Source organism: Pelobates fuscus, chromosome 4 (genome assembly GCF_036172605.1).
Source record: "Pelobates fuscus isolate aPelFus1 chromosome 4, aPelFus1.pri, whole genome shotgun sequence".
Taxonomy (NCBI): domain Eukaryota; kingdom Metazoa; phylum Chordata; class Amphibia; order Anura; family Pelobatidae; genus Pelobates; species Pelobates fuscus.
The window spans coordinates 382,310,350-382,334,265 of record NC_086320.1 but is presented as its reverse complement, the minus strand read 5'-3'; the positions used below and the strand labels follow the sequence as shown (position 1 = coordinate 382,334,265).

At 41.6% G+C, this 23,916-nt stretch overlaps 1 protein-coding gene across 3 annotated transcripts in view; it reads right to left on the bottom strand.

Annotated features, from left to right (window-relative positions):
• Positions 1 to 23,916, bottom strand: part of SETD2 (SET domain containing 2, histone lysine methyltransferase) — a 68,136-nt gene that overhangs the window by 32,569 nt on the left and 11,651 nt on the right. For all 3 annotated transcript variants that reach the window (XM_063452832.1, XM_063452833.1, XM_063452834.1), the window contains exons 3-13: positions 18,014 to 22,285; positions 16,335 to 17,371; positions 15,481 to 15,612; positions 14,830 to 14,958; positions 14,250 to 14,373; positions 13,376 to 13,453; positions 12,381 to 12,478; positions 11,883 to 12,009; positions 11,388 to 11,522; positions 10,891 to 11,019; positions 9,828 to 10,541 (exon numbers count right to left, since the gene is read on the bottom strand). In XM_063452832.1, coding sequence (XP_063308902.1) covers positions 9,828 to 10,541; positions 10,891 to 11,019; positions 11,388 to 11,522; positions 11,883 to 12,009; positions 12,381 to 12,478; positions 13,376 to 13,453; positions 14,250 to 14,373; positions 14,830 to 14,958; positions 15,481 to 15,612; positions 16,335 to 17,371; positions 18,014 to 22,285 — 6,975 coding nt within the window. The remainder of the gene's footprint in view (positions 1 to 9,827; positions 10,542 to 10,890; positions 11,020 to 11,387; positions 11,523 to 11,882; positions 12,010 to 12,380; positions 12,479 to 13,375; positions 13,454 to 14,249; positions 14,374 to 14,829; positions 14,959 to 15,480; positions 15,613 to 16,334; positions 17,372 to 18,013; positions 22,286 to 23,916) is intronic.

Sequence of the window (23,916 nt, the reverse complement as noted above, 5' to 3'; positions counted from 1 at the left end):
AGCCATGGTGTGCTGCTGCAGGGCTGGGATCCTACAATGGCACCCAGGAGCTAGCTTACAATAATGGCTTTCACAGGGCAGCCATGGTGTGCTGCTGCAGAGCTGGGATCCTACAATGGCACCCAGGAGCTAGCTTACAATAATGGCTTTCACAGGGCAGCCATGGTGTGCTGCTGCAGGGCTGGGATCCTAAAATGGCACCCAGGAGTTAGCTTACAATAATGGCTTTCACAGGGCAGCCATGGTGTGCTGCTGCAGAGCTGGGATCCTAAAATGGCACCCAGGAGCTAGCTTACAATAATGGCTTTCACAGGGCAGCCATGGTGTGCTGCTGCAGAGCTGGGATCCTAAAAGGGCGCCCAGGAGCTAGCTTACAATAATGGCTTTCACAGGGCAGCCATGGTGTGCTGCTGCAGGGCTGGGATCCTAAAATGGCACCCAGGAGTTAGCTTACAATAATGGCTTTCACAGGGCAGCCATGGTGTGCTGCTGCAGGGCTGGGATCCTACAATGGCACCCAGGAGCTAGCTTACAATAATGGCTTCACAGGGCAGCCATGGTGTGCTGCTGCAGGGCTGGGATCCTAAAATGGCACCCAGGAGCTAGCTTACAATAATGGCTTTCACAGGGCAGCCATGGTGTGCTGCTGCAGGGCTGAGATCCTAAAATGGCACCCAGGAGCTAGCTTACAATAATGGCTTTCACAGGGCAGCCATGGTGTGCTGCTGCAGGGCTGGGATCCTAAAATGGCACCCAGGAGCTAGCTTACAATAATGGCTTTCACAGGGCAGCCATGGTGTGCTGCTGCAGGGCTGGGATCCTAAAATGACACCCAGGAGCTAGCTTACAATAATGGCTTTCACAGGGCAGCCATGGTGTGCTGCTGCAGAGCTGGGATCCTAAAATGGCACCCAGGAGCTAGCTTACAATAATGGCTTTCACAGGGCAGCCATGGTGTGCTGCTGCAGGGCTGAGATCCTAAAATGGCACCCAGGAGCTAGCTTACAATAATGGCTTTCACAGGGCAGCCATGGTGTGCTGCTGCAGAGCTGGGATCCTAAAATGGCACCCAGGAGCTAGCTTACAATAATGGCTTTCACAGGGCAGCCATGGTGTGCTGCTGCAGAGCCGGGATCCTAAAATGACACCCAGGAGCTAGCTTACAATAATGGCTTTCACAGGGCAGCCATGGTGTGCTGCTGCAGGGCTGAGATCCTAAAATGGCACCCAGGAGCTAGCTTACAATAATGGCTTTCACAGGGCAGCCATGGTGTGCTGCTGCAGGGCTGGGATCCTAAAAAGACACCCAGGAGCTAGCTTACAATAATGGCTTTCACATGGCAGCCACGGTGTGCTGCTGCAGGGCTGGGATCCTAAAATTGCACCCAGGAGCTAGCTTACAATAATGGCTTTCACAGGGCAGCCATGGTGTGCTGCTGCAGAGCTGGGATCCTAAAATGGCACCCAGGAGCTAGCTTACAATAATGGCTTTCACAGGGCAGCCATGGTGTGCTGCTGCAGAGCCGAGATCCTAAAATGGCTGCCTGTTTACCAGACACTGCCTTGGCAACAAACTATAAGCTCGTTCAGGGCTCAGGGCCAAAAACTGGAGCTGTATCTGTGCGAATACTTTCTGCATCCATAAACCTTTCAATCTATCATAGAAACTGGAGATTCAGGCTCACCAAGAGATTAACCCAAAAAAAGACAAAAACCCACACGGCATCTGCTTGTGTCATTAATCTCTCTCCCTGAGGCTATCCCTCGCTCCTCGGATCTCATTCCCACCTGGCTGGCTAATAGAAGGACCTTGAGGAATGGAAGAAACCGAAGTCACCAGAAATCCCAAACACTAAGACGTCTACTAATGAAGCTTGGCTAAACCCCTGTGACCCTCGCTGCACCCTCCACTGTCGGCAGAGCTTGGTTACTGGGCTTTCCAACCAAGGTCTACAGTCAGGGTCAAACTCCTTAATAGTGAGTGCCACGGGGACTAGAAGGGCGCTCAGAGAAACACACACACACATATCCATCTATCTATATCCCACACGCACAAATCTGCATGGTCTGGTTTGACCAGCCGTCCATGACAGAGTGGGAGACCTTTTCTAGTCTTCAATCAAATGATAACTGGTGGCCAACTTGGGTGCGACAGGCATTAATCAGTTAATAACAGCACGTTTCCAGGTAGGGATACTAGAACAAAGACGACATTTCGAGATTAACACAACTGCTACCCTGTTATAAGTACATGTAAGAAATGATTTACTTAATAGGTATCTCTCCTCCAGTATATGAATGCTGCATATACAGGTAGCACTTTTAATGTGTTATAGAACTACACTTACAGGAAGCCATGTCTAATCTGGAAATACCAGCCAATCCCTGAGAGGACGTATCCCTATCTGTACAACACAATAGCCCAATCCCTTTAGCACATAAAAAGTGGAACAAAACATTCCTGTTTGACATCAATGGGGACTGGACACATGAAATCTGGAAAAATAAATAGTGAAATAATCCAGACTAACATTTAATGGAAAAAGCCCTTTTCAGAGTTACAGGATTCTATAGGCCGAAAAAAAAACAAACAAAAAAACCCATTTAAGTTCATTAAGTTCAGCCTTTTACACGTTACTGCTGTTAATGCAAACAACGTCAAATTACTCAGTTTGAAGCAATTTACAAGCTTTCCACAAATGGGGAACATAATGACAGTCAGAACTGGAAAGAATACATTCTCTTCCGCAGGTTAATCTTTTTTTAGTCCCAGAAATTGGGCAGTAAACCCAAACCGCTTCCTGCTCAGGGAACGGAGCTAGTTTTGCTGCCATAGACTAACAGGCCTTATATAGTTTATAAATAAATGATTAGACCCAAATCTATATGGAACTTTATGGTTGGATGGCCTACATAGAAAGGAACCATGCTATAATATTTGATGAAACTATACATATATTGGATCGGGTTTAAGATTTTCTCCTACATCTTCCCCACACGCTACCGGAGAAACAAACAGAATGCGATTCTTTAAACGCGGTGGATTAAAGCAATTATCTGCATATTTCTAATAAAGCCCTCCAATCATGAAGAAGCCATGTTTCTTCTTCCAAACATACAGTACTGGAATGAAACACTGTCTGGTGGGAAAAAAAATATTAATTGTTAAAATACAAGAGAGGTGGCCATTTTGAACCCATCCCCTACATTCCAGCAAGCAATTTGTGTTTTGGCATCCTTCTCTTGCATTCAGATGTCGACAGCTGACACTCATGAAAAATGTGCATAAATTGCATCTGTTTTGGATGGGGATACGTTTTCGGCGTATTTAAAAATAGTTTACTTCATTTGCGCCGAAAATGTAACCCAGTGTAAGATATGAGCAAGTAGTGTGAGTGCAAGAGTTTGGTGTGTTCACAGCAGGATTTTGCCAAGAAAAGTTGTGCAAAGCACTCTTTGATGCTGGCGTTCTGTGGCAAAATCATGCCGCTGGCACCATCACAATCCCTTGTGGTTGAGAGATGGTGACAAGTGTGAGTATGACGTGACAGCAGTATAGATGTGTGTGTTTAAAAAAAAAAAAAAAAAAGTAAAAAAATTCACTTGGAGATCCTGTCTGCTATTCACCTAGGATATGTTATGTACCACCAGGTCTCGCACTCCCGCTTCAGGCTTCATCAGATATGGAATAATCCCGAACTTCTTCAGCAATGGGGAGATTGGTGTTGAGAATAGGAGGGGGCACATGGTCAGCTGGCGAGGATGGCAAGCTCCTTGCTGCCCTGAGAAGCCAGATGGAAAGGGTTCAAAAGTTACAAGGCTCAACAACAGATCTGCACACCACAGATGAAGAGGAAACATACTTAGTAAGCCAACCAGGGGTGTACACCAAGAATGGCCCACCCAATCTCCATCACTAAAGTAAATATCAGAAGTGGACAATACATAGTCTTTGTTTTTTGACCACAACACCACAGACATCGTTAAGAGTCTACGGCATCTTGAGTTCAAGAACAGCCAATGTCAGCCATCACAAGTCAACATGCACCACGGGACGATATATTATGTCTTGTGACATCATGCACTTTCTCTAAAAAAAAAAATCAGCAAGGGTAACACTATCTCCCAGAATACATATGTACAGGTGGAGAACAGAAGACTGCTCAGGAATGTGGATCTGAGGACAATGAAGTCATAAGCCTTCTTTTCTCACAGTTGTCACTGTGGCTACATATATATACGTGCCAAAACAAGTGTGTACAGCAGGATTTGACAACATTTCCAGGTGTTAGAAAGGGAACGCTGTACACAGGCAGTGTGATGGGAGGGTGTCATGTCATATTAATTTTTCCTAAACGGCCAGTCTTCCGGTCTCTGCTACAGCATCCTACAGAAACAGCCCACTCCCCTCTCTCTTTACATTTGGCAAGATGGTCAGGTGAGATATTCTGATCTCTTACGGACAAGGTGACTGATTCTGGGACCCAGGTACTATTTTAGCGTTGCTGTGTATAGAACAGCCTGTAGGTTTTCAACCTTTACTTGTACAACCCTTTCTACCACAAATACAATCAATACATTTAAACAGGAAGACTGGATTCTGTTACAAGTTTTTCAATTTAAGAAGCAGTTGAATGCCATTATTTAGGAACCACCGCAATGTATTGGTCTGGGTGTGATCTTGTAGTTTTAGTCCTGCAATGTAAAAGATTGCTGCTTTGTAGATATGGCAATGTTGTCATTGCAGAACTATACACATCTATAACGGCTGTATTCCTGAAATCCACTAGAGGGGGCTTTGGCTTCAATAACAGAGTCAGACTCAGTGCTTCAATCTAGGCTTATCAAAGAGAGCATTTTTTTGGAGGACCAAAGCGTTTTGCCGTGCATGAGCTTCTTGTCCCCAGTCTTCTCTTGGAGAAGCATTGGATTGGAGAAGAAGGTGGAAGACTTGCTGACGAAGGAGGAGGCAGAGAAATTAACTAAACAAAATAAAATTACATTTAGATTTTCCAACAGCAAAGGTCGTGGACAGAGATCTGTAATGGAAGGGAAGCTTATAGTCCCGTCCCCCCAATATATATTTTGGGGGACTGCAGGCTCCCTTTAATGATAAGATTGGATTAAGGAATTGTTTGGCTTATGGTCCAGGCAGAACACGTTTACCACGTAAACCATAAAGAAACCTGCGCAATGAGATTGTTGAATAGGTGGAGGGAGCAGAAATTCCAATATTACTCCAAACTCAGCACATAAGTTACCAGTAACAGAATATATATATTTATATATTAAATTATGCTGTGCAAAGGAATGGCTCAGAGTGGAGTGGATCAGGCAAACTGTCTATGACAATCTGCCTGGTGCAATGCCACTCTAGGTCCACAATGGACTAATCTGATCCCTGCTATGTCCTTCATTAGTTACATTGTAATACAGGACAACAGATTGCCATGCACAGTCTGTGTTAGCGTAACAGTGCCGATTACATTTGAACATGCTCATTAACCCTGCCACAAAAACAAACTGATAAAGAAAAGAGGCTGTGTACTGCGAGAATTCAAACAATAGCAAATTACAGCTCAAGTTTTCACAGACGGCTCTGACTTAAAGGGGAACGGCTATTTCTATAGAATTTACATCACTGAATATCACATATAACTTGTGTTAACCTTACTGTCATAAAATGCTCGGTTTCCTTTTAAATTTAGATTTACAATTTAGTAAAAGCAAATGGCATCACAATGCAGTTCAGACAAAGCATGATCTGGGCAAACATTGCAAATGTAAAGCATTGTTTCATGTCTCCTCCTCTCTGTGTGCTCTCTCTATGCTGACTGCCAAGTGTAAAGGGCAATTTAGCAATGATTGACAGGGAGCTAAGATGGAGGCGCCCAGTTACAGGGTAAGAGTGCGGATTTCTACATTTAATTTTACTTTTCACAGCTTACAAACAGATTTGTTAAATATAGGGGTAAGTAAACAATATTAAAAAAAAACAACCTGGGAAGTGACAGTTTTCATTTAAAATGTTATATTTTAAAATAAATAGAAGTAAAAATATTCTAGCGTTCTATAAAAATACAGTCAAATTAATTCAAATTAACAACAGTATAAATTTTGCGAACCATGTTCAGTTTAAAGGGATACTACTATAGGCATTAAAATAACTTTAGCTTAATGAAGCAGTTTTGGTGCTAAATCATGCCCATTCAGAGTCACGGCTCAATTCTCTGCCATTTAGGAGTTAAATCACCTATGTTTCTGTTTATACAGCCATAGCCACCACTCCCATGGCTGTAACAGACACAGCCTGCATGAAAACAAAATGGTTATGCTCACTTGCTTTAGACATTTTTATCTCCTGCTCTTTAAATTGATCTTTAATCACACACAGGAGGCTCCTGCAGGGTTTACAAGAATATTAACAGAGAAGGAGATAAGAAATTCTAAATTAAGCAGAATGTGCGATAAAGGACATTTAAACTTTAGAGCTTTCTTTACAGGAAGCGTTTAGGAGGCTGTGCAAGTCACATGCAGGGAGGTGTGACTGGGTTCATAAACAAAGGGATTTAACTCCTAAATGGCAGAGGATTGAGCAGTGAGGCTGCAGGGGCATGATCTATACACCAAAACTGCTTCATTAAGCTAAAGATGGTTTGGTGTCGACAGTGTTAAAAAGTCTAAAAAGTAATTCCTACACAGTTATTCCCTAAACCAAAAATTCAACATTTTACATCAAATTCTCCAAATCAGCTACTTGGCCTAAAATTGTCAACATACAGACATATTACCAACAATTTTGCAATTATATCTAAATTTTTGGGAACAATCTGCAGCAAACTGAAATCTTTCCAGGGAGTAAGGAATCATAGCAACATGAAAGCACTTAGTTCCCTGTTTGTGTTGAGAAAGAAAGCCACCACTATCTAACAAAAGCCTCCTTATAAGAAGGCTCCCTGACGGAGCGTTCATGGCAAAGATAAAAAGGTTCTGAATTCTCCTTCAATGGGGAGACTGAATATATTAATCAGGATAGAAAACTCACCAAACTGTCAAACAATGTGCGGGTACCAGCCATTGTACTGTTCTCACATCACCAACATTCTTGGAACATCCTCAATCTGTTCCAAATGGCTAAAGCAACCTTTGGCTTTATTTACTAAATATTGAACTGTAGTCAAAGGATCACTGCAGACCCCTGACCAACTTTAGCTTGCTGAAAAGCTTTATGTGTGAAGAGTGTCCTCTTTGCATTTTGCAAAAAGTGCAGATTTCAATAGAACCATAAAATATGGTTACACCCTGTTGGCTTGCAAGCAGACAACAGGTAATGTTACTTCCTGATTTCGTTAGCTCGATGCAGAGCACCTGATTTACAAACACTTCTCATTGAGCTGTATTGGGAAGTCTGTGATTGGACACAAGCAAAGTCTGGGCGGGGTTAGAAGGTGAGGGCTTGCAAAGGCAGCAGGCAAGAGAACTGCAGGTTTTGCAAGCTGATAATTGCATAATTAAAAGCATTAATTTATTCATTTGGGGATATATCTACTAACCAGAGATTTTTTATTTATTTTGTATTTGGGCAGTGGAGTGTCCCTTGAAATGAAAAAACACACTGCAAAATTAAGGCAACCAATGTAGAAAAATTCTACAACTCTACTATCGTCACAACTTAGTAATTTTGCATTAATTTTGCCATTTGATTTTCACCTTCAACTTAGTGTTTAGTGAACAGCAGTGAATCTTGCCAGCACACACTGCCCCCACTGACAGCACTGCCCTTGGAAATATACAATCCATCCAGCAATGCGGAGCTAGTCAATAAAACCCAAATTGTTGGAAATTCACCAAGGAATGGTCAATTTCAGATCAAAATAGTCATTATGGTAAAAAATGGCTATATTTCCAGCGGAGATATTTTTGTCTAAAACGTGCAAATAATCCCAGGTGATTTCTAAACTATTGCATTGAATATGCATAAGTATGGTGCTGCTGGGAGCCAGTTTATACAATAAAAACAGAAAATCCAGCGCACTCCATTATCCCCTAAACAGCAACTTCAGTGCTGACAATTTTTATTTTTATTTTTTTTTAAACATTTAATCCAGGCAAAAAATAATGGGTGTTTAGTTACGTTATATGATCATACATTGCATAAGCCTGACACAACGTCAATGTACCCCATATTTGGCAGGAACTACACTACCAGCCTAGTGTCTGCTTCATGAGCTACTTACTTGGGGGGGAAAATTCCATCTAGAGTTCACTGCAGTACAAGGCTAAATCCCTGCCTCATCCCAGGGCCCTATTTAGCCTTGTACTGCAGAGAACTCTGGATGGCATTTCTCCCCCCCCCCCAAGTAGGTAGCTCATTAATTATTATTATTATTATGATGATATTTCTAGAGCGCCGTCAGATTCCGCAGCGCTTTACAATGGGTGTAAATGAAGCAGACACTAGGCTGTTAGAGTAGGACCTGCCAAAGACTGGGTACATTGACGTTTGTGGCAGGCTTATGCAATGTATGATCATATACTGTAACTAAACCCCCATTATTTTTTGCCTAGATTAAGTGTTTTTTTAAAAAAAAAAAAAAACTACATTTGTCAGCACTGAAGTTGCTGTTTAGGGGATAATGGAGTGCGCTGGATTTTCTCCAGTTTACAGTCAATGCTTATTTCAAAGACCCCCATTCATTGGCATTACAGCTCACTTAGCCAATTATTGTCTGGGAAGGAAAGCTGTAAACATGTCTTAAAACATCTCCTGTGAACACAATGAGAACGCACCCAGCAAAAACTGTCTATTACATAAACAAATGCAACAAGCTAATGGGTAATCACGAGATACAACAAACACTGTGAATAAAAGACACTTTACACTCGGGAGGTTTGACTTTACTCATACTATAAGGGAACTCTGATAAAGTGCCTATCAAGAGTCGTTACGCACTGCATCATGGGAATCAAACTTATTTGCATTGTATACTACCTGCCATTCAATGCACATAATATTTAGAAATAAAATTTAAAAAAAATAAACAAAAACATCCCATATATAATCTTTGGTTAGTTACAGAGCAAAAAAATAAATAAAATTAAATAAATAAAAAAATCTTGGCTTCTGTAAAAATGTGAAAGGAAAATTGGCCTTAATCTGGTGTATAAGGACAATAAATAAACAAACACCATTGTACCTTCTGCGTCGGAGAAATATTTCTTCACACTAAAGCATGCAGCCTGCTTTGCGGAAAACACAATTATATTCCCATAAAGGAACACTATATTGAAATCAATGAAATGTTTATTATGCCTGCTGTGTCTGTAATCTTTTTTAAATAAAGGGCTCCCCCATTTGCTTCAATAAAAATATGAAAAAACGCAGAATCAAACTTACCTTTAATCCAGCGCTAGCACGGGCTCCACAATGTAGCCAAACCACCAAGCAGATCAATGCATTGAACATAAACACATTAAATGATACGCAGTGCATGTGCGTGGTATGGTGCTTATGAGCAGCAAGCTAAGCAATAGATCAGCTCGCTGTTCATTTAGGTCATGAAGGAGTACAGCTACAATGTACTAAAGTCGCGTTCTGTGCCATTATTCTATTCTGAATGCGAAGGATCTGAAGGAGGAAGCTGCTCTGTCTTATAGCCACTAGAGCATATTTTCTAAAAAATGTATACAATGTTTTCCACGATCAGAGAAAAGGTACAGCATTTGTGCACTAAAACCACCACAATGAGAAGCTTGGAGAGTCCCTTTCAGGAGGTGCAATAAAAACCATAACAATGTTCTTTACCCAAGACAAAGCTATTGCTTACCTTCAAATCCTTCCAGCCCTCCAGGAGCTTGGTGGCCAGATCACCCATATCCAACATCTTGTCTGCAGGCTCTTGGCTCCGTTCACTTTCTACATCTGAGATGCCTTCCTCCTCATCCTGGGATGGCGTTTCCACTGCGGTAGTGTCTTCTGACTTTACATTCTCCTTGACCTCTGTTTCAGGTACCTCGGTTCCAGGTGTCTGCACTTTGCTGGCATCTGTTGAAGGGTCTGGGTCCTTTTTAGGTTCTTGAAGCTGTTGCTCTTCAGTGGCTGCTGTGTCCAGCTGCTTGGGCTTATTCTCTTCTTCAGATTTTTCCTCAAATTTTTTTTCTTGCTCTTTGGGTAACTGGGATTCTATAGACTCCTCAGTAGCTTGTACTTCCACTCTTTCTGGTGCTTCCTTGACTTCAACTTCGCTTGGGGCATCAGAGACTGCGCTGTCCATGCTGTTTTCACTGATGATTTTCAGTCTTCTCAGCACCAGCTTCTTGGGGGTTTCACCTTCAAGTTCAACGTTTAGCCTAGCAGCAGGATCAGGGGTGTTAAGTGGTGTGTGAGCACGGGATGTATTCTCGCTGGAGTAGCCGTCGCCCTCACTTAGATGAGGGATGGCCAACTTTGTTTTGGCCCAACGCTGAATGATTGGCAAGATCTTGCTCTCCTCCAGCATATTCTTATTAGGAATAGGAAGTATCTCCAGAGTTCGAATGATCTAATCAACAGACAGGAAAGACGAGGGTAAATAATTACTTCAAATTTATTGCCCAAGCATTAAAATTATTATTCTCAGAGTTCCATCAGCAGCCTCAACAAGGGTGCCATACTTATTTAAGTAACTAGATGGTCTACAGACACCTTCTGTATTAAATGGATTTGAACAATGTATTTATCAAGCAGAACATTAGCTTGGTCAACCCCATAGGACAGCACAGTAATCTGCTCTTCAATTTAAAGACAGTTGCTTTGATTAATAAATTCTGAGACCCAGCTTTTAAGTCAGCAAAGTGTATATAAGCTGCCACATATAGATCGATTAATAAACGAACGGGAGACTCACTGACCTCTAGCTGAAGCTTGATGCTGTTACTGGTATTTCCTCGACTGTCCCCAAGTTCTGCCATCCAGATCCAGAGCAGAGACAATCCATGACACTCCAAGAACGATTTGAGACACGACTGAGACTGTGTGTTCTATGGTAAAAATTATACACTCAAAATTAACAACGGGAATGGTATAAAAAACAAAACCCAAAAGGTAGCACTGTGTTCAACTCCCACCAAAAATGATTTGTACATGTAGATTTTCCTGGTAGCAGCCATCTTACTTTTGTCACAGGCTACAGATATCTAAAGAGCAACTGTCACAAATGTCTTAAAACAGAAAAACTGAGCAATTCTGTGATAGAAAGTGTTGTCTGTGATTTCTCTGATTATTCTACACATTATTTTTTCCCATTAAGGAGTTCTATTAGTTACCTGTAACCCACGTTATGACATGATTATAAGTATTGGATTGAAAATTGAATTTAGATGTGAATCTTCAGTATGGATTTGCTTACTCTGATCAGTTTGAGACAGGTTAGCTTCTGCTCCATAGTCTCGATCCGAACCATAAGCCGTGATAAGCTAAGGACCTGGTTTTTGTCAGAAAGACCTTCTCCATTCTCCAGCAAGGCTTCCAGCTCACCGTCGACCTGATCCAGAGTGGAAGAAGATGCAGAATGCAATAAGTACCAGCAGTAAATATTTCATCTGGTATGGTGAAACAAAGGGCATGGGAAGCATATCATATGCTTTGGTAATTTGATACAATGAAGAAAAATCCTCTTTCCCACTCCGTTTCTCTATATTTAATTGAAAGACTTCATATAATGTAAATATATTACAGAGAAGATGGAAATAGATTCGGGAGTACTAGGAGTGCTGCAAAATGTAAGTTAATCATTTCAACCCACTTTAAAAAGCGAGGTTTGTACAGCTATAGATACATAAACTATATATAAGCGTTGCTGTATTCAAGACAAGCTGTAACTCTGTTTATGAAAGGGACTTACCGAATCCTTCTTGCGGGACCGCTCCTTCTTCATTTTACCCCCGGCTGCTCTAATACTGACCCGGTTTTCCCCACCAATGTATCCCCGGCAGTTGTCTGAACCACAGAAGCATTTCTGGGCCTCTTTGCTGTAAATAAAAATGAAGGTAAATATTGGGTTGGGTTGTAAAAAAAGGATTCACTTATGGTGATGTAAAATAACTAGCACAAAGCTGAATTGTCTCTAAGTAGCTTTTAGAGATGGTACATTGCTTTGCTTTTTTAATAATTGTTAATAAAAACACTCATTAATTATATAGAAAATGGTTAACCAACTGGCTTCCCTTATCACCATATCCTTATTTTTGTCCATTATAAGGCAAGCAATATCAATCCAGTCAAGAGACGTGAACAACGGCCTGTACCTTGTGCTTGCACTGTTACACCAACGTATGGGATCCATATTATTGTCTCAACACATGGCCAACTGACTCTATAGAAATAATTAAAAGTGTCTTACCCATATCTCTGAAACTGATAATCAAAGGTCAGCTCTGAGCCAGCAGGAACCAGCCGGGTTGTGAAGAATCCAACTCTTAGCTGCCCATTTACAGTCCACTGCAAGAAGCACAAAGAACATCGTTTATACAAATGTATTTCATTTAACTGATAAACCATCATGTTTTTGTCATACTTTTATTTTCTATTTGCCATACTACATGCTTTAACAGCTATATCAGCTGTGACCAATCCTTGCCTCTTAGAGATCACGTTTAAATATTTACCAGGATTCTCTGACAGCCGACATATAGAACACTGGGAAATATAGTCCAAGAACAGATGGCGAGATTGAAGCAATAGTGATTACCCTACTCTGTTTTATTGGGTTCCATTCCTACTGCAGAGCACAGCGACTGCCGGGCTTTATCTGTGGGTGGCAGCAAATATTACAGGAGAACACTACATCCTGGGATCCAACTTCTCCGCTGGGTTCCTAGAATTGGTTTCCATAAACAAAGCTTTTTCCTATGTTGGATAAAATATACTCCATACATTACAAAATAAAAAGGATCTTTTAGTTGCTAGACAATAGCATACACCAGGTAAATATATATGAAAATCCAGTCGTTTATTATCCCCCGGCAGTAGCTGACCATGCAAGGATTTCATAGAGGACGAGACTGATACAAGCAACATCAATCACTCTGCGATCACATTAATAAGATCTAACGACAGATACACTGATGAATAATGGCATGGGGAGGAAAGAATAAAAAAACGCAGATAAAAGTAGATCTGAACATTTTAGGGCATACTGTAGAAGTAAAAAGGTTATTCCCAGCAATATTTCCCACTTCATTTCATGCAAGGATAGAAAGAGGTTTATTGAGTAAACACCAAACTGTAATTAACTATCAAGTCCGCTCTGGCACCGTGTATACGGTCAGAGCAATGTCCAGTGTGTACATACACTGCGCCGGTTTATGTCTTGTACGTGCACTGTGATGACTTTACCTTTTGGGTTTCACAGTTCGGGTCACAGCTATGGTTCATAAAACGGGAACAGTTTCCTTTCTGAGTAGCATCAATGATCTGTGAAATTGGAGGAGAAACAATGTCCCATTAATAATTCTTCCAGAACTCAATTAAAATCATTTAACACTGCTGATATATACATACATATATATATAGAGCAAGATATGAAATTATTTCACGTGACCATGTGAACATTTATTTGACCAGTAAAGGAATACATATTATTGATAAGGAAATGATGCGTGGTTTAAAGAGATGCAGTGGCCCATTTGACTAAGGCATCAACTTGTTCAAATGAAGCGTTCTGACAACATCAACATCTCTTAATAAACAAACAACCAGTAAGGTTAAAAGTTTGAGGACATTTATGGAGTTCAAAATAAGGGACACCAAGTACTAAAACAACTTGCAGTCTCACTGCCATTTAGGAATTAAGCAAATTATTTTTTGTAGCCATAGCCACAACTCCCCTGGCTGTCAATCACACAGCCTTCCAACCCACGTACTAAAAAGTGCTAATTTTCAAAGCTATTCTAGCTGAGTGTGTTTACTGAAAGTATTGACTAAACGCTTTTATTCCCAGCTCATGATCATTGCAGCCTCCAGCGAGAAAGTAGGTAAAAAGTTATATGAAGAAAGAATACATCAGAACCTCATAGAAAGAAACAACAATTCCTTGAAATAAATCAGAGAAGCACGTTTTAAGACCAATTCCAACATAATACACTACATACACTTTACATATTAATTATCCATTGGTAATTGATTGGACGTTGTCCATGATACTGAACATAATAATAACTTCTTGTAATTGGAACGGGTGGAGGATTCCCCTCCTGTTATTCTAACCAACCTCGTCATTTTTCAGTGCCATGAAATAGTAATGAATGTTCTTGTTGCGAGCGTATTCCTTCACTCGGGTTTTAAACTCTTTGTGGTCCAGCACCTCTCCGCAGTATTCTAGCACGAATGCATTCCTGGAGGGCACAGGAGAACAGTTTATTATTATTTTGTTATGTACAGATTCTCACAAATAAAAGCCAACACGCACCTAGCATGTAACGACTAATAGGATGATTAGATGATTTAATATGCAAAATGAGTTTTCTGTGATTTCTCACTTAAGTCTTAATACCATAGGTTTTTCTACAGAAGACTAGTATTAGGTTATTAAAGTATCTCCTGATTTTACAGGTATCAAGACACATGACATGATCTCTGCAATAAGTTTTGTGACTTCTGTATGAAAATATGCAAGGAAATAAACAATATTAAAATGGGAACAAGTACCAACTATGGCCTGTTATGGGGTGAGGTTCTCTGGGGTGGAAAACAAACTTCTTCCTAAGGATTATATTATTGGGGGGGGCGTGAAAACAAAGTTCCCTTTAAAACACCCCCAAAAAACTAAAGAAAAAACAAAGAAAACTTACGGCTTCAGGTCTTGGCCGGCACGGAGACCCCAACCCTTTTTCTCAGTTAAGATGACTTCAACGTTTGCATGCTGCTTCCTCTGGAAGCGGCGATTGGAGCAGTATTCTCCGTTTGGACACCGCGAGGAGCTGGAGGAAGGGAGAAAGTAATGTTGAACAATCTGGATAATTGTGATAGTACTTGGTTTAAGAAAGCCAAGTCCTTGTTCACTGGATGCCACCTAACTGATGAAAGTTTTAAATAAAAAACTGAAACATCGATTTGTAAAAGTTAAATTTTTTTTAAAACAATGTCCTATAGTTCTATCCATTTTTTGTATTTTCACAACTGCTGGACCTGTACACCGGGCCAAAGCTGATATTCTGCAAACCTTTCAGATATCTATATACATACACACACACACACACAACCTACACATCAGCTCAGTCATTTGGTTATTTTAACTGCTGCAGGGATTCTGTGATACTTGTAACAAGCAAACATAATTGTTGATTCCCCCTGATTGTTTTATTTAATAAATATATTCTGCTAGAAAAAAGAAAAAGAAAAACAAGAACACGGCTTGCATAATAAAATGTGTCAGTTAAATGCTGTATAATCTGATGGGATAATCTCTGTGTCTTGTTGGATGACAGAATGTCGCTATTTACCATTCTATCATGAGAAGGCGATTCAGACAATCCTCTCCACATGCCACCTCGCATTGGGACCTCTCCTCTTTGGAGAGAGGAGGACATTCACACTGCATCCTCTTGATATCTCGGTGGCTTTTGTTTTTCTTTCTGCAATACAGAAATGAGTCAAGAGCTTCAGTTAGATTCATATAAGGCATGGGTGGAACTATTTTACCACAATGAAAATTAGCTAAAGACATTCCTGAGTCAATAGTGAATGAAAATGTGAAGATTTTTAAAGGTACTATATGGCTATAACTCAATGAAGAGGGCTAGTGGCAGCTGCCTGCCAACTATTCAATGTCAGCCCACACAACTGAATTAAAACTCACTTACATGACATTCGCAGGACTGTTAGTTGGCTATGAAATCACATGCTCTATGGGTTGAAACTCATTTACAGGTAGCAATCCCAATTTTAATGCTGACATATATGAAAAAAAAAAAAAATATATATACAGGACTGCATTCAGCTTATTAGAGCCCTTAATTAAATGGGAGATATTTACCAATGTTTCACCAACACTTTGTCTAATTTTCTGGGTCTTTTGTCCGCAATTAATTTTCCCATTTGATTTAGGATTGCAATCACTATGCTTTTGCAACAGAGGTAAAACCTACAAGTATGGCACATGCAGGAGTTGTAGGGCCTCATCCAAACTTGTATAATATTTAGATTATACATTCTTTGACTATTGCTCTAGCTCAATGTATAGACAAAATCTGAAGTCACCCATACGTATTCACAATCGATATAGACACTACAGTTTACTTATTTAAGAAGACACTGCAGTACCATGACAGCAAAACATGTTGGCTATAATTCCTACCTTTCCGTTAAGTAGACATTCTCCTCAATGAGGTCAAAGAACGGGGGCATTCTTCCATGACGGGAACAATCCTTCCAGTGTTGGGTATCTCTGAACTTATCCATGTTACATAAAATGGATTCACCGCTCGGCTTTGGTAATGCCGAGAGCATTAGGCCTGCCTTAATTTTTTTTCTCTCCAAAGCATCTGCATCGATTTCAGAGTCACTCTCCAGCTCTTGCCTCCTTTTTTTGAAAGGTCCTCGTTCTTTAAGGTCTGCCTTTAACATGTGCTCCCTTTTTCCCACAGCGGTGACCTGATCCTTCGTGGAGTTGCTGCTGATCTCATGTGCCTGCACAGAACGGTTTTCCCTTTGCCGCTCACTGTGGGGTCTTTCAGCGTGAAATGCGAGGCTTTGACCGTATTCTGAATCCCAGTTGAAGTCCTCGTCATCTTCATCATAACAATGAGTCAGAGAATCAGGGACTTGCATAGGTGGTTTTCCATAAATTAGTTCAGGTGGTTTCCCGTGTAATGCAGGATCCCAATAACCATTGTCTTTGTTGTAACTCTGATGTGCTTCATAGATTCCTGGGGGGTAATTGTAGCCAAAGTACATGTAACTACTATCAGGCTGCTGGTAAGTGCTACTGGGTTTCTCTGGCTGTGAGAAATCCCATCCAAGGCCGGATAAGTCCTCTGCTGCTTGAAAACCATCATCGATTCTTGAGAAATCACTTGGCCGTTGCACTAGATCAGACCCTGCTTTCTCCTGTCTACTGTCTGGTTTCTCAGCAGGAGTTGGAAGTGCTTGATTATGGGATGTTTTTAAGTTAGACTCAACAGATGGCAATGTGACCTGGTTCTCTCTCTTAGGGCTTGATGCTTGGTTTATTTTTACAAGTTCTTGTATTAACGTTACTTTTGAGAGTTTTTCTACCCCGTTTGAAAGTTCAATATTCTCAGGCGGACTGGTACTGTCTACACCATCACTCTGATGGAGCTGACCTTCTGGCCCCGGAGCCTGAGCCTGCACCACCGGCCCAGGAGCCTGAGCCTGAACCACCGGCCCAGGAGCCTGAACCACCGGCCCAGGAGCCTGAACCACCGGCCCAGGAGCCTGAACCACCGGCCCAGGAGCCTGAACCACCGGCCCAGGAGCCTGAACCACCGGCCCAGGAGCCTGAGCCTGCACCACCGGCCCTGGAGCCTGAGCCTGCACCACCGGCCCTGGAGCCTGAGCCTGCACCACCGGCCCTGGAGCCTGCACCACCGGCCCTGGAGCCTGAACCACCGGCCCTGGAGCCTGAACCACCGGCCCTGGAGCCTGAACCACCGGCCCTGGAGCCTGAACCACCGGCCCTGGAGCCTGAACCACCGACCCTGGAGCCTGAACCACCGGCCCTGGAGCCTGAACCACCGGCCCTGGAGCCTGAACCACCGGCCCTGGAGCCTGAACCACCGGCCCTGGAGCCTGAACCTGCACCACCGGCCCTGGAGCCTGCACCACCGGCCCTGGAGCCTGAACCTGCACCACCGGCCCTGGAGCCTGCACCACCGGCCCTGGAGCCTGAGCCTGCACCACCGGCCCTGGAGCCTGAGCCTGCACCACCGGCCCTGGAGCCTGAGCCTGCACCACCGGCCCTGGAGCCTGAGCCTGCACCACCAGCCCTGGAGCCTGAACTTCAGGCAGAGATACCTGGGCCACAGGCACAGACGTGTGGACCTCTGAAACATCTGTCAAAGTAGGGACAATTTCTTCTCTTTCAACCAATAGGTCAGATTGAGGACTACCTTCCTGAAGCTCATGTATTTTACATTCAATCTGATCGGGCAATGACTCAAGCTCTCCTTGTAGTGGCTTGTGCTCAGGCTTGGTTACTTCATCATTTAGAATAGGACTTTCACTGTGACTTGAGGGAGAAGAGACAGTGTCTTCCATTGCAATGGTGGAATTTTTAGGTACTATCACAACTGAATGCAAACGATTCCTGGGCATGCCGCTGTCATCTGAATCAGTGTCTTCCGAGTCACTTTCGTCACTCTCACTTTCTTCAGTGTCTGAATAATAATCCACAACAGCACGGATTACGGCACTGGATGTTTTTTTGCTACTCTCAGTTTCAAAAGTAGCATAGTTCACCACTGGAGTGTCTAAGTTCTCCATTGGTTTCTCGGTTTTCTCCATGCATCTGTCCAGGAAAAATGTATCTTTATTGGTGAATGGTATTTCCTGCTGCTGAGCCAGTACTTCAGATGAAAGGACAGCTTCATCCCAAATGCGTTCTCTCTCTTCGCTTTGCCTTTTAATTATAGAAAGGTCAGATAGCCCACTTTCCAAGGCTGCTGGAGGAGACTGGTCTTCGATCAATTTATCGCAAATCATTTCATTGCAAGTGATGGTCTCTTCTGCAACGTGCATGGCAGCATTGTTTTCTGGTATCATGGATACCTCTGCCATCAACAGATCACAAGGCTGACTTTGAACAATACTACTTGAATCATCAGACGTCTCATCGGAATCAAGGATAGTTTCCGTAGAGAGTTCCGTGTCACAACTCACTAGATCTATTTTAAGTTTTTCAGAGGTAGACTGATCAGCTCTAAGTGGTGGTTCAAGATTATGGGCTGGGGACAAGACACAACTTTCATTTTTGTGAATCTGCTTAGAACACTGGGAATCCTCTTGAGGTGTTTCAGAAACCTCTTTCACTAAAGTACCCAAAGGTCTTGTCTCCATTGTCCTGCTTGTATTTACAAATAGCTTATTTGATTCTGTCATAGACAGAGGTGTGGAATTATCTGCAAATCCAGGAGAACATTTATTTTCTGCTGGAGGGCAATGTACATCATCGTCCTTGCTATGGACACTTGAACAACTGTGATCTACTACATTTGGCTCATCCACAACATTCTCAGGCTTACGAATAGCTTCATTTGCTTTAAAATTTACAATGTCTACACTAGAGTCTTCAATCTTAAGTGCGCATGACTGGGAACTTTCAGAATAATGCAAAGCACTTAGTTCCTCTGGTGAAGGATCATCTGTGGAACTCAGAGTTACAAAATTCCATGTTTCTCTTGGCGAAAGACTCAAATCTGTTTGGTCTGGTGCTGGTACGGCTTCATATGTGGCTTTTATGGAAACTTGGGTCTTCCTCTTCGATAATCTGCTGGAGCCTTTGGCACTGTCAGAAATAGGCAATTTAGCAGAGCAAGGCAATTTGCTTGCTGGCTTAGAGTCCAGGTGAAGTGTTTTGTGCAGGTCGAGTTCAAGAAACTTTTTGGAGACAGGAACATTTGCAGAGCCCTCTTTTTTTACACTTTTGCAATCCTCTTTGCGTACAGAGACAACGGGCAGTTTCTTTTCTATATCCCATTTTGAGCTCCGAGACCTTGTAGTTACATAGTCTTGTTTAGGTGGAATTACTTTAGATAAATTTGACCTTAAACGGAAGCTCACCCTGGTTTCAACTTTAGTTTGAATTTTAACTTCTGTCTCCTTTAATGGACTTTCTTCTGCCTCCTTTGGAGACTTGCCTTCTGCTGCTTTATCTGGCTTGGTAGGAGCCTCAGTGCTCAGGTGGCAATACTCTTCTTTCAGAGATTTTCTATCATCCTGTTTGTGCGACTGGCTTTCTGCATCTCTCTCAAGCCTGCTTTCAGAATCTTTTGGTGGCCTGGCATGTGCGCCAATATGCGGTCGGTCATTTGTATCTTTTGACACTTTTAAATCATCATATTTCAGCAATCCACCATCAATATCTTTCGTTGGGGTGAGCTTTACATCTTTTGGAAACATGGTATCTGCAACATTTTGCTGTATATCTCTCTCTGAGTTTTCATCAGAATACTTTTGCAATCTGCCCTCCGTATCTCTTGGTGAAGTGCTCTCAACATCTTTTAAAGGTCTGGTATGTGCTTCATTTTGCAACTGGTCATCTGCATCTTTCAGCAATTGTCCACCAGCATACTTCTTTAGTTCACCTTCTGTACGTTTTACTGGACTGGTATCAACATCATTTGGAGGCAAGGAATCCGCTTCATTCTGCAGCTGGTCAGCCTCATCTTTCACAAATTTTTCATCAACAGATTTCAGCAGTCGGCTTTCCAAATCTTTTACAGACCTGCTCTCAAGATCTTTTGGAGGTATGGTATCTGTATCATTTTGCCAGCTAGCATTTGCTTCTTTTAGCAGTCCACTTTCAGAATCTTCTGATCTGCTCTCGACATGTCCTGAAGACATGCTATCTGCTTCATTTTGGAGTTTGTCACGCTCATCTTTGGACAATATTCCATCGGCATACTTCTGCAAACAGTTTTCAGTTCCCTTTAGCAGCCTGTCCTCAAACCCTTTTGGTGGTTTGACATCTGCTTCATTCTGCGGTCTGCCATCAGTATCTTTTTTCATTTTGCTGTCACAATCTTTTTGATGCTTTCCCTCGTTCTCTTTTTGAGGAGATCCTTTCTTTGTTGCATCTACCTCAGATGACTTCTTAAAATCCTTTTCAGTTGACTTTTGAAAATCTTTTTCACTTCTACTTGAGGTTCTTCCTCTTCTATCAAGATCACGAGACAATTCCACCTTTGAATCTCTGTCATATTTAGAATGAGAAGAAGTCCTTGAGTCTCTGTAAGAAGTGGAACTTGATGATGTCTGGCGTCTAGAATCACTTGATCTGCTGTGCCTTCGGTAGTCATCTTCTGAATCAGAACTGTCTCTTGTCCTACTATCAGCATTAGAGCGAGAATATCTGGTCCTGTACGGAGAGCTCTTGTGGTATCGGCGATCCGACTCATAATAATGTGTACGTTCAGACCTGGAGTAAGAGGAGCTACTTCTAGGAGCTCTATCAGATCTAGATTTTGATCGAGATCTGGAGCGGGATCTGCTCCGTCTCCTTTCACGGTCTGATCTAGAATGCGAGTAAGAGTATCTAGTGTCCCGGTCCGACTTTGAATAACTTGAATATTTCTCATCTTTTGTGGATTTTGACCTTGTTGAAGAGGAGTGTCTTCCAACATCATCACTTCTCAAAGACATTGAGCATCTTTTTGTGTCTTTTTCCTTACTTGGAGCACCTTTTAATTCATGAGACCTGTGACTTGACGAAGTCTGAACAGAATCACCATCTGACTCAGACTCCTTAGAGACTGGTTCTGGCTTGGATTTAGAACCATGTTTTTCTGGACTGGGATTTGGTTTGACATTTTGTATACTGCTCAAGACTTTTTCCTCTTTCCCAATATGGGAATATTCTTTAGGCATGGCTAAGTCCGCCTTTTCAAAAACTTTCTGACTGCTTGGACTTTCTACAACAGAAACCACTGGGAAGTCTTTGCTGTCCGAACACTTGACTTCTGCCTCTAATGGACTAGGTGGTTCTTTAGCAGCATAGCATGGAATGGGCACTTGTTTTGTTGATGTAGCCTGGGAAGTCACAGACAAAGGTGATTTTTCTTTTGAAGATAAGAGAGTTGGATCAGGAACATCTGGTTTTATTGGGGTTTCCAGAGTTTGTGTATTCTCTACAGGAGATACCAGAGGGGACGTAAACATGGGCAATGGAACTGAAATGGGTGGTGGTGGAGGGGCTGGAAGTTTGTTAGTAACACTGAGGAGGTGCTTCTTGAAATGAATTTTTCCCAATTCAACCTTGGGTTTTGGGGGGGAAAGCTCGTCAGCCACCCCTCCCGACTCATTAAAATCCATTTTAAACTTTGATATTTGCTCGGCAGCGCTGGGCAAAGCGGTCTGAGACTCGTTTTGCTTTTCATTGACCAGGGACGTCAGTAACCGGTTGGGAAAAGTTTTTTTCGTAAAACTGAAGCTGAACGAGACTTTCTGTCGTCCTTGTTCTTCCAAGTTCACCTTCGCTTTAGTTCCTTTTGGTAAAAAGCGACTTGATGATAGACCCTTGAATGTAGAGGCTTTACCAAATCCAGCTCTAGATGGGTTTTCACTCTTGGCCTGAATAGGAGAACAATAATTACAACATTTATTTAAATGGAATACTTTTTTTTTTAATGCCACATGCAATCAACTTAATAAAACGGTCTGACAATTTAAATAGTAATGAAGATGGATGCACAATTTACAAATGCATAAGGAATATTTGTATATGATACAGTCAATCTACATTGATGAGATCATTGCTTTTCTAAACCCTCGAAGACATGATGGCACAGTTTGTTCTGCTCCGTAACAGTCCGATTGGCTGTGGTCACAAGAGCAGTACCTCCATTCTTTTTAAACAAGCTTGTTATTGAGAATAAATAAGGACGTAGGAGCAGAACGAGACTCATTGATCAATGCTTCCATCATACAAATAACTGGTAGCCTTCTACCAACAATCTGGCATCAAAAGGTCCTTACAGTTACTTGGCAACAATGGAAGCTTCTGGTAAATTTATGAAAAACAAGCTCCATTAGTTTGTATGGGGATACAACGAATGTGTGTCTTCATAACGGACTTAATACAACCTGCTGGACAGAATCCAATAAATAATACACTGCTATAGGTATCATTGGTACAGAGTTGACAAATCTCTAAAACCTGTTCAATTTTGGGTGTCAATGGACTGATTTGGAGAACAATGCTCTACTAGATGCAAGCCAAATAAATATATACAATAAACGTGGGATTCAGCTGATATACCTAAAAGATAATAAAATGAAAAGAACTTAGCATAATATAGTTAGTGGAAATATAATATTCCCTGTTAAAGGTTGCACTCACACGCAGCTGAAGTAATATTCGCTCTAATGGTGCCTCCCCCGATGTCTTGGGGGCTAATGTCTCCCTCTTAGGATCAGGTATCACCCAGTTTCAGGAACAATGCAGGACTCCGACAGGTAGACAAGTTGAAAAGAGGTTTATTGGTAGTATATAAAAATGCATTGGAGCGCATATTACCTCAACTGCGTGTGAGTGCAGCCTTTAGCAGGGAATATTATATTTCCACTAACTATATTATGCCAAATTATTTTTATTTATTATCTTTTAGGTATATCAGCTGAATCCCACGTGTATTGTATATATATTTTTGGCTTGTTTAGACGAAACACTATTTGGGAGGTGTTTGGTGGGAAGCGGTTTCTGTACAATTGATAAGTATATGTTTTTATAGATTTTTTTTGTTGTATACTACTAGATGCAAGCTCGCAGTTTTGCTTTATTGAGCTTCCCTTGAAATGTATCACGTAAACCTCTGAAGCGAAGAGAAACAGAGAGAGAGACTTGTCCACAACTTAACATATTAAGGGAATTGTAATCATTTGATGTCTCCTCAAGAAAAGTTTTTTATAAAGAGAAGAGATTAACTGGAGCAAGGAGCTCCCATGTGCTAGGCGAAAGAAAGGCTATATCATCAGTTAAAGTAAAATGAAGTTATTTTATAACAATATAACAGATTGTTCAGATTTTAAACCAAAACAAGAAATGGATATGAAGTTGCAGTTGTAAAATTTCCCTAAATTACTTTCTGAATGAATAGGTTTAGGTCACACCAATAAACCAGTCGCAGTGACTATCAGTAAAGGCTTCAGAGCACAATCCTTTGTTGTTTGTCTCCTCTGCTATGGAAGTATCCTTTCTATAA